At 48.8% G+C, this 10,865-nt stretch overlaps 3 protein-coding genes across 3 annotated transcripts; 1 reads left to right on the top strand and 2 right to left on the bottom strand.

The window, feature by feature from the left end:
• Positions 1-4,947: 4,947 nt before the first annotated feature.
• Positions 4,948-6,576, bottom strand: JN550_011336 (uncharacterized protein; the record flags this gene model as incomplete). The annotated part of the gene is made up of 1 exon (XM_049309690.1): positions 4,948-6,576. One exon carries the CDS (start codon positions 6,574-6,576, stop codon positions 4,948-4,950), a length of 1,629 nt encoding a protein of 542 aa, XP_049166690.1.
• Positions 6,577-7,804: 1,228 nt separating this feature from the next.
• JN550_011337 (uncharacterized protein) lies at positions 7,805-9,097 on the top strand (the record flags this gene model as incomplete). The annotated part of the gene is made up of 5 exons (XM_049309691.1): positions 7,805-7,888; positions 7,939-8,130; positions 8,206-8,227; positions 8,291-8,377; positions 8,433-9,097. The coding sequence occupies 5 exons, from the start codon at positions 7,805-7,807 to the stop codon at positions 9,095-9,097; spliced, it is 1,050 nt and encodes a 349-aa protein (XP_049166691.1).
• Positions 9,098-9,514: 417 nt separating this feature from the next.
• JN550_011338 (uncharacterized protein) lies at positions 9,515-10,319 on the bottom strand (the record flags this gene model as incomplete). The annotated part of the gene is made up of 3 exons (XM_049309692.1): positions 9,515-9,766; positions 9,823-10,044; positions 10,143-10,319. The coding sequence occupies 3 exons, from the start codon at positions 10,317-10,319 to the stop codon at positions 9,515-9,517; spliced, it is 651 nt and encodes a 216-aa protein (XP_049166692.1).
• Between the last annotated feature and the right edge of the window lie 546 nt (positions 10,320-10,865).

The following is a 10,865-nucleotide window of genomic DNA, read 5'->3' on the forward strand; positions in this document are numbered from 1 at the left end:
GAATGATAGAGACCTAGACGAAATTTTTGCGATAGTGGACCGCCCAGAGGACGAGCCACTGCCTAAAATTAAATATGGCCACGCCGATGGTGTAACAACTGCTGTGGTCGAGATTGGTCTGTCTGTGGGTACATTGAATTCTACGACCGTCGTATTGAATAGAGAAAGCGCACCTTGCGACGACCACCCGGTTATTATTGCTTGTGCTGAAGAGAAAATCGGCAAATTCCATAAGTAACACGTATGAACTTTGAAGAGCATCAACCAGGTATTAATAACCCAAGGAGCGCTTGCTAGGAACAGCATCCAACATACTGTCGAGTGGCCCACGCTGGGATGGTCGGAGTTGGGTATATTGCACCATTTCCACACTCCATGCATGCCAAAGGATAAGCAGGTTCGGCGGGAGTATAAAGTACGTCTTCTGAGTACGGGCTGTAATTTCCATGAAGCCTCCAACTATAGTGACTCGATACCACTCATCGTTGGTTGGTTCTTCAAAACATACACCATTCCCTGACAAGAACAAGATGGTAACATCTCCATCAACTCGGAACATCTGTTCATCAGCAATAAAGCTTGAGAAGCTAGCGCTAGCGATTAACTCGCCTGTGACCTCAGCTCATAGCAGGCTGTCACAGGATGTTAATACATCTGAATTTCCTGTCGTAAGATACTCTGGCATTTTGGTCAACGCGACAATGACACGTCATATCAGCGATTGTGAACTAACCTCAGCTTATAGTAACCTCGGGTGGTATGGCTGGTTCAGGTGGCTTGGTGTTGCTTTGCGTTTTATTTTCTACATAGCCGTATCTGCTACGTGTGGATTCCAAAAGGACAATGCTCCTTTCACCTATATGATTGGCCCTTGCGTTCTGGCGACCGACAAACCTTATTATACGTATTCCGGGAGGTGGTACCCCTCTCATAAGCTGTGTCCCATTAGACAAAGCACGTTGATATCGTTGGTAGTGACGATAAAGACTGCTTTGGCAGTCGTGAACGTTCTGGGGCTTCACTGTCCTGGAGCACCACATTAATTTAATAAGCAATAGCCCTGGTCACACTTGGACCTCTGAGGTACTGTTGTAAAATGTCCTGAATTTCTTACGTATGATTAATCCTGATAGTTAGCAAGGTAGAGACGATCAATTTGTTGCATCCAAGGAGTTCGTTCCTATTTGCTGAATAACAGTGCTGTGCGAAATCTATGGCGTTTTGGACTTGCTCAGATACTGTCGAGTAAAATTCATTTGACGGGCGGTAACCACTGCCATCATAAGGGCAAGCAATCATCCCACAGTGTGGGATTTAGCACAGCACGACACCCCCGGCGGCGGTAGACAATTTCGATGAGTATCCGCCAACCACGGTCAATTCGACCGAGAAACAACTACCAAACATGAGAATCAAGAGGAATCTATTCAGCCGGCCTTTATGCCAACCACGCCGCGCCTAAGAGAGTGCCAAGCACATTCAGAGCCCAGAGTCGGCAGATGGTTCGTTGTGCATAATAACCTGATGCCAGTGATGCATTGTAGCCGGGGAGCTGACGTTGAGAAGGATCGATGGAAGATGAGCGAACATGTTTCCCACAGCCATAAGCCGCAAAAGGCATGAAGAAAGCAGTGAACGCAATTAACAAGTTCCTCTGGTCTCGAGTGGTGGTCAAGGTTGCACCCATGACCTCTCCTTTGGACCAATGCGTTTAAATGCTTGCACACATCTTCTCAATCCATGCTGCTCTTGAAGTGATGGGAACATTGGCCTTACAGCAGAGTGTAGGATTTGGTAAGACTCATTACCCAGGTACAGACCGTAGTCTTGCATTCTATGACGGCTCGAATGATAGGTGGATGGTCCTAATTGTAATAGAACTATGTTAGCTAAGGATGTGATGAATATTCCTTTCTCCGAAACCCACGGGATACAGGAGTTTCTTCTTGTTTACAATAGGCGTCTGCAGATATCTACTTGGTCAAGAAGCCAGTAAACATTTTCTTTTCGCCGAGGCTTCGGATAAGCTCAAGGGGCTGTGCATTTGGAAAGCATGACTCAGGAGCATTCCTTTTGATGCAGCAGTTCCTGACTTGGTGGGAACTTCTGAGACCTCATTCGACTTGGCAAGCCACACTTTACGCTTCCGTGGCTGCATGGCGGGTATGGCCGTCAGATCTACACGAATTTGTGGATGTCCGCATGCGGTCATCATTCTGCAATTACTTCGCCACATTAGAAAGGGAAAGAAAACACTAAAAGTTTCTGTGCTTCTCGAAACACAGTGCACATCGCATCCATTGACGCCTTGGTTACTCTACAGCTCATGCTGCTCGCTTTCCTCGCAACGCCCTTCCGCGCAGATGACACACGTAGGTACAACCATCAATCAGAGATGTAGAGGTTGGCGGTTGTAAGATAATCGGTCAATCAGAAGTCTAGGATAATCACGCAACATAACAGGATGTAAACTCATCAGTGGCTCCTGGTCACATGCCCCGTCTCACCCTTGAAAATGTTCCTGAAGATGTGATACCATTTTTTAGATTCGGCATTATTCGCGTTGTCATTGGGGTAAACTCCTCCTGGAGCGGTCGTACGGTATGAGAGGCTTGGCATACCAAGCTGAGTCTCTAGGCAGTGGGGCAATCTTGTCAGCGGCGGCAAGCTAGCAAATTATACCAAATTGCCTTGATCACTGTAAGCACTAGGACCGCAGATCCGTTCAAGCTCCCCACTCTACTCAAGTATCAAGCAGTCAGCAGTCTAGCAGTCCACCTCGGCAGTGCCGCCCTGGCTAATTGGTCTTGATTTTAGTGGCTCAATGGAGATTGTCTCCACCTATGGGTGCATGCACTATTTTCATTACCTCAAACTCGAAGACGAAGTCCAGATATGTCGACTTGGGTGCGAAATTTGGCCAGCGTTCGGGTTAGAGTTAATTACGGCGGCTTGGGAGGAGGCAGCAGCCTCTCAAACCATAAGTATTTCATTCGTTTCAATTACAATGATGCTTCTTTGGCAGTGGCAAGGGTAATGGTGTTGGTGATGGTTTTGGTGAGGTTACAACGCAACTAGCGTGGCGACCAGGGGGTGGTCTGCAAGAGAGGTTGACTAGTGAACACAGTGGCGCAGTCCACGGGGAGGAGAGATGTGAAAGGCTGCGAAACGACAGTTTCCATGTCTCACATGCCCTTATGCAAGGCTCCGAACTCTCGATTATTACACCCTGTGTTACGGTCAGCAAATCATGAAAATCTCTACTGTCTTTCACCTCGGTGCTTCCCTTTCATTTCTGTTCTTTTGAGTTTCACTTCTGCTTAATGAGCTACTATCCAGCCTCAGGACACAATGTCAAACTTGGGCGCTCTCACTACCGCTCATTCGGCGACTGGTTCGAACTGCGATGCCATTTTTATCACTGTGAAGGATATTTTGGTATACGGAACCACCGATGCTGCCCTATCGGCTTGCATGCCGACAAACTTCGTTCCCTTGGACGCCAATTACTATTCGCCCGGTATATGTCCTCAAGGGTACACTTATGCCTGCACTGCCGGGGTGGGAAATGGAGGCACAGCAGCCACGTGCTGCCCAACGTACGTATTGTCCAAAGCGAAGTTAACATTGGTGAAGAGATATGGATGCTGACGGTGGGGTTGAATCAATAGCGGTTATGAATGTCGCAAAGGACGAGCCTCAACGGATCCCAATGCTTGTAGCTCCAAAATGCTTTCTGACAGCTCTTTCTCTGTTAGCAAGTATGTTCCTACAGGGTCTGGGATTATGTCGACTACGACGACCAAGTTTTACCCTGCCGGAAACACGATATATGCAAAAGGCGTAATTGTCCGCCGAGGGAGTAGCGATCCTAGTTGGGCCGGTGACGGCTCCCCTTCTTCCACCTCTTCCACTCTCCCTACCTCGTCCACATTGACCATACCTTCGACCACAAACGCTCAGAGTAGCAGTCTTTCAACATCGACTGACACGGTCACAGCCTCTGGTCTTAGCTCTGGGGCCAAGGTGGGTATCGGGGTCGGAGTGAGCTTAGGCGCATTGGTCATAATTGGCATGATTGTGGCTGCACTTTGTGTCAGTAAGCGGAAAAGGAGAGCTGCAGAAAGGGATATTAGGGGGAGCCCCATCAATGGGAAGGCAGAATTCCCGCCTCATCCAGTCCAAGGAATGTATGATGATGCAAGCCATTTTCAGCAACAGAGCGTACCGCCAGTGGAGCTAGACGGACAGAAAGAGCATTCCGAACTCAATGCACAACATTCGCCAGTGGAACTTATGCGCCATTGAAGAGATTCAGGATATATATGGAAAAATTTTCGTTATGACTTCTTGATGCGTTTCACATGGCAAGGTCGGTGGCGTTTTGTCCCATAGCATCCTCACCATGATGTAATTCTAATGCCCAAAATCGTTGGCCACGCGTTTCTTCGAGAGTCCACATGGCTCAGAATCTAAGAGGCAGGAGTTGCAGACTTGTGGTTTTATAGTATTTCAAGTTTGTACCGACCAACATCAGTGCATTTTATTCCTGTAACTTCTCGTTCTTCTGCTCGCTTTTGTTTCCGTTCGCCACTGTTATGGGCGTAGCTACGAACCGGTCGGCTATAAGTACCAAATTAGGTTTATTTACTTTATGAAGAGAGAAGGAAAAGGGATCGCTCCTTTCTCGTGAGCGGGTAATCCTTGGAGATTGCAGTGCCGGTATCACCGAACAAAAAAGGAGTTCTATCGATCTTCAGATGAAGAGTACACGATAGAAATATGTAGTTTTTCCGCTGCGATATCATATCATCAGAACGTCGGGGCACTCAAAGCATTGCCACGGCACTTAATATATCTCATGTATGCGATGGAGATCCTGAATGATCATAAGACTCAGTGGCGAATCTGATAATTGGCAGAAATACGAGTGTCACTGTTTCCAAATCATGGGCAATAATCTACATCTCCCACGTTTCCTACCCACCGAAAATGACCTATATCAACCATTCGCCTCATATTGTAAGGATTGAGTAACGTTCGGGCTGCATCGGCAAGCCATGCTAGGTGTGTTTCGCTTGACAACCTGCTTCGGCAATAGAGTTGCTCAAGATTGGCGCGAGTCATGCGAACATCTGGGGCCACGTCCGTTGAGGTTCCAAGAGGCTCGAGAACAGTGAGTAATTTGCGGTACTCTTCCCGGCCCCCGTAGTCGCAGCATCCAATACTTGCGAACTCTTCCACCCCAACAATATTCTCATGAACCTTGTGATGCGATGCCATTAGCATCCAATTGCAGAAGCCAAGCGTAACAAGTGCGGTAAGCATTCCTGTCTCCACCATCCGGGCAACAGAAGAAATGCATTCTCGCATTTGGCCGCCCAGATACTCACACATATTTTGTGACATTCCTCTTAACACTGGATTCTCTCTCTGTTTCCGTGCTGCATCGCTTCGGATGTCTATGAGATCATTGAGCAAAACACTAGTTCGGCAAAGGTCTCGATATTGCTGCGCATCGATCTTCTGCGCCGAAACGAGGGAGGCAACGATGATGGGGGGTGCTATACCAATGTCTATCATTCGGTGGGACTCCAATCTCGACATCCTACTGCCAAAAACTGTGTCCGGCAATGATGGTCTTGCATGATCTCTGTAATATGAGAGAACGCGAAATTGGACAGTACATGCAACCAAAACGTCGAGATGCCAGTCTTCGAGATAGCCAGCGATGTGGCAGAGCTCCAGGAAGGCGAATGCTGCAGCACCTGTCCTTTGTAGAATTTCCAATGTATGTTGGTCTGCCGCTTCGGCATAATCCCCAATCAAGATATCGTTTGCAGCATCAGAGACTGCTCTAGATATGCCTTCATCGCAGACGGAGATTCCGCAGGCAATCGAGAAGAAGTGTTTGGCGTCTGAACACAGTTTAACCCCCTCAAACGTCGGGAATTCATACATGTAGACTGCATTGGGTGAGTCAACTTGCGTACACCTCCTACGATCAGGGGCCGTGACTTTGTTGATGGACTTGGAGTAGCATGTCTTGGCTGGTGGTCGCATGCTTGTATTAATCAAAGTCAATTCTTGCACCGCCTCGCGCAGAGTTTCCGTCGTGAAGATGCCATGCCCATCCCATTCTTGAGACCTTTCCATGACCTTTTCTGCGCTTTGCCACATTCTGTCAATAGCCCGGCATCCTCCCGCAGAGTATGCCCTAGCATCCACCGAGCTGATGTTGCTCTCAGTTGGGGACAGGCCTTTGCAAGCGCAATCTACTCTGGGATCAAAGTTGCTAAGTAGCACATTGTTGTCATCGCACGATGGAGGAGCTGCATTTCCGATGGACATGGTCCGAAACTTGGCATCATTCTGAATTTTGGCAGCAGTGTCATGTAGAAGCTGCATATCAGCGTCGCCTTGTATGACCTTTGCTGCTATCTCCCCCAACACTATGTCCTGGGTCGAGGTTGCCAATTTTTCGGATCCCAACCATGCATTGACCCATTCAAGGTAAGCAGGAAGGCAAATGGCGGGTCCTGGCCGCGAGCTTCTACCCGTGAATTTTGAAGACATTCCTAAATAGGGGCAGAAGTGAATATGAAAAAGACGAGTAAAAGGTCGGGATTCGTGCTGAAATCAGCTAGAAGGGGTGAGATTGAGAGCGGTAAATTCACCATATACCAGTTCAAAAACAAGCCCGGTGGCATTCTGATACTCCATTCTTTTGCACAGGACATATACTTATCCACTCCGAGCCGTCCTATGATGTACAGGCTGGCATAGGTTATGGAGTTACGTGGTCATGACGTTTCCTTGCATCTACTAGTGAGCGAGGTCTCAAAAGCAATCCGCTTCCGGTCGAGACGGCACTAAGAGAGGGTGACTTTGAACCAGTTGTGTTCAGTCAAGCGCCCGATGTGAGAATTACGACGATAGCTGGCTATGGAGGTCAACAGCGTTGTTCGGTGAGATGCAACGTGCGTTAGTGCTTTGGAGCATGTAGCACGATATGTAATCTTGCTTCAGTTTCGTTATATTATTGCAACTATTGCTATACCGACTAAATGGAGCGTCTTGGGAGAGTTTGCCGGTGAGAGATCCCGGCAATCTGGTAGTGGAGATTATTGTCTCAGACAGAACCAAATACAGATAAAGCCATTGACTTAGCTCGCATCACATGCACGAGACCCACAGTGAAGTGGGATCCAATAAGCAGATGAGGCATCCTGTGCAATAACTACTGCAAGTATTGGTTGAAATGGGAGACCTAATGTGAAATGCGAATCCCGTCGCTTCCTAAGCTTGAACAGATAAAGGTCGTCAAAATCGTATAGAAACCGTGCCAACTAGAATTTTCAAGCTAACTGCAGCTATGACCATATCACAGCCCGAACAGAGATAGCTCATTCGACACATTCGACTAATTATATTGGTATATTGTTGATTAGTCTGCGTCGGGGATCCATGGCTCACCCAGCTGTAAAGGGGTAGGTCTGAACGTCTGGACATAGCTGATACCGTGGTGCTCCCAATGATAATCTTGCAACGCCGTCCAAAGAGGGAAGATATGACGTCGACTACCCTGACTCAAGTATTAAGGTTTTGATATCCCATCCTAGTCGTTGATGCAGTTCCCCGCGCCTGAAACCGGACTTACGGAGAGAGTGCGGGGGACTTCACTGTATCACACGGTCAAACACAGTATATGGACCAGACTTCCGATTCTCAACAAAGTCTTCAATCAAGGCCTCTCTGCATGTAAGAAGCAGCCCAAATCATTTAAATATTGCCGAACGTGATCATGAGAGCCTTGCGATTTCATGGAAAGAAGGACATCCGTCTCGAACAGGTGGAAGAGCCTCAAGTCCGACCTGGATGGGTGAAAGTAAGGACTAGAGATCTGGTCTGAGACACGGATGCCTAATCTTGCGTTAGGTCAAACCAGCTTTTGTCGGAATATGCGGGACTGACCTCCATGAATACCTCGATGGAAACAATCTTATCCCGAAGCCAGGTCATCCCCACTCTATCACCAAGGAGACGTCGCCCGTGACTCTTGGGCACGAATTCAGTGGGGTCGTCGAGGAAGTAGGACAAGGCATCATTGACCTTGAAGTAGGGCGAAGGGTGTGTGTGCAGCCCACTATATACTGCGGGAAGTGTCACGCTTGTCAAAGCGACCTGCACAATTCCTGCCCGCAGTACGGATTCATTGGCCTTAGCGGTAAGCCACAGCCGAGGGCAACACTCAATACATACTTACGACGTATTGGCTGACAAAACGAAGGCTGGGGTGGTGGCCTGGCAGAATACATAGTTGTTCCCAGGCAAGCAGTGTGGGAACTACCATCGAACGTGTCTCTAGAATATGGAGGTACTTTGTCCCATATTCCCCTGCACATTATACTTAACGCTGAAAACTCTACCAGCCCTTGTCGAGCCGTTGGCAGTCGGTTTCCATGCCGTAGATATCGCTCCGATAGCGCATCCTATTAAGTCAAGCACGTCTATGCTCGTGCTCGGTGGAGGACCTATTGGGCTGTCTGTGATCCAGGCCATTCACGGCCAGGCTGCCTCGAGTGAATCGCCACCCGTCATCATTGTATCCGAGCCAACAGCAGCACGACAGCAATTTGCGCGCGAGTTTGGTGCGCATCATGTCATCAACCCATTAACTACCGATCTAGTCACGAAGATAATGGAGCTCACCGATGACAGGGGCGTTGATGTGGTCTTTGACGCAGCAGGGGTCCAAGTCGGGTTAGACGGTGCCGTCAGGTCTCTGTGTGCGGGCGGCACTGTTGTCAACATCGCGGTTTGGCCTAAGAGAGCCACGTTGGACATGAATGAGATTACTTTCAGGCAGAGATCGTATATGGGGAGCGCAACATACAGCAATCGTGATTTTGGAAGGGTACTGGAGGCAATCGAGAGCGGGAAGATCAAGCCAGGTGCAATGATCACCAGCATGATCGCGCTGGAGGAAATTGAGGACAAGGGTTTCCGGGCCCTCATCGAAGAGAAAGATACACAAGTCAAGATTCTGGTAGATATGGGAAGGAGTCTACGAAAGGATAGCGCTGTGGCGGTGTAAGAGGTGTCTGCACTAAATTGAATCTGACTAAGTAAACGATTTATAGCTAGTATTAACCAAACGCCTGCAACTGTTTCGCGTGATACTGGGTTATGATGTCAAGAAGTCGATCATAGATACACACTGCACGTATAAAGGGAGGTTTAGTCACACGAGGGCAGTATTAGTGATTGCGTATGATGGCTTGATTGAGTTATGCTGATACCCCTCACAGAGCGAGATACGAAAGGGAAGATGCAATGAGCCCACTAACGGCCTGAATGTGCTGATTTGTGGAAGAAAAGAAAAAGGAAGAATGAGATGATTTCTCTCGCAACCGCGTCATCCGTGAAGACCACTCGCCTTGATGACAAGGCCTCCTTCCCTCCCGCTACATCCCTAATCATTATTCATGCTGGTAGGTCCCCCCCTATTGCCTTAGATCTTCTTGCATGGCTGCCAAGAGACGTGGAGCTGCTGGGTGAAGGCGACGGTAGCATCGTCGTCGGAGATCTGGCCAGAGGCGCTGGAGTTGCTGCTGGTGAGCGAGATACGGTTATTGATGTTCAAGATACCGCTTTGGCCGCAAGGGGACCAGATGACGGAAGCAGTGGGGATCTGGTCTTGCTTCGTGTAGACTTGGCCGTTGGCCCAAGTACCGCCCCCAGAGAGAGAGGTCTGCGTGGTAGTCTACTGGCTGTCAGCTGATGCCCGTAGTCTATACTCAAAAGGTGCCTTGAACTCACAGTAGCTGCGGCGTCCTGAGAGAAGAAATAGGTGGAGTAGAATGTGCCAGTGACACCCTTGTCGAGCTGAGCAAATCCGTGGTAGGTCGACTCAACCACAGCGAACTGGAAGCCACCGGGGTATTTCAGGTTCAGGTGCAGCTGGCAGTTCTTAGTCTTATCTGCCGCAGTAAAACCAGGCCCAATGTAGGTTTGGAAGCCGTCGAAACCAAAAGTGAGGACCTGCAGATGTGTAAGACGATGGTCTTCCAGTAAGGTGACTCGGATGAAAGGAAATTGGTATTTCGTAATCATTTGATAGGAAAAACCGATTTACTCACAGTTCGGTCAGGCGAAATATCCGTAGTGACAGTTCCCTGAGGGCAGCCGTTTCCAGAGGAGGAGGCACTGGTGATCTGAATCTCGTTGGGGGAGGGCGTATCGCCGTTCTGTCCAGAAATTCCCAGAGGAGTGGCGGCGGCCAATACAGGGGCGAGGATTGCAGCGAAGGCACGCATTTTGAGAGTTTAGAGTTGTGAGCGTAGATGCACAGCTGTGGAATGTTTGGCTGTTCAAGCTTCCTTGGGTTTTGGGACTGGTGGGAGTGGTGGTTGATCCTGAGCTGCTGAAAGGGCAAAGATCGACTCTATCGTGACGTGCCCCGTATTTATACCTATAGCCAACCCATGGGCTGCGCAGTATCCTGGTCGCATCTCCTCATGTCCCCCAACCCATCGGTGAGTGAACGGACGATGTTTGTTTGCATCGAACCAAAAGTCCACCCGGTATCGTGAACGATCCCGCGTCCGTTATTCGTTCCGCAATATCAACATTAGATTGCGCAGCGTCGATTCGTAGCCCTGGATCTCTCTCAGGTGCCCCAGAAGAGGCCAGCCGAGTTCGCCTCTGAATTTGCGGGTGAATTATGGGGTGAGACTTTAGATGAAAACATATTAAACCAGGATACACTAGCTTTTATACCATCGCTGGCCAGACTTTTTCGATAGTCTTTTTATAGAACAGCCTGGGGCAACCCAGGGTCTGGAACTAGGATCAGCCAGTGC

Source organism: Neoarthrinium moseri (assembly GCF_022829205.1).
Source record: "Neoarthrinium moseri strain CBS 164.80 chromosome Unknown scaffold66_Wmoseri_CBS_16480, whole genome shotgun sequence".
Lineage (NCBI taxonomy): Eukaryota > Fungi > Ascomycota > Sordariomycetes > Amphisphaeriales > Apiosporaceae > Neoarthrinium > Neoarthrinium moseri.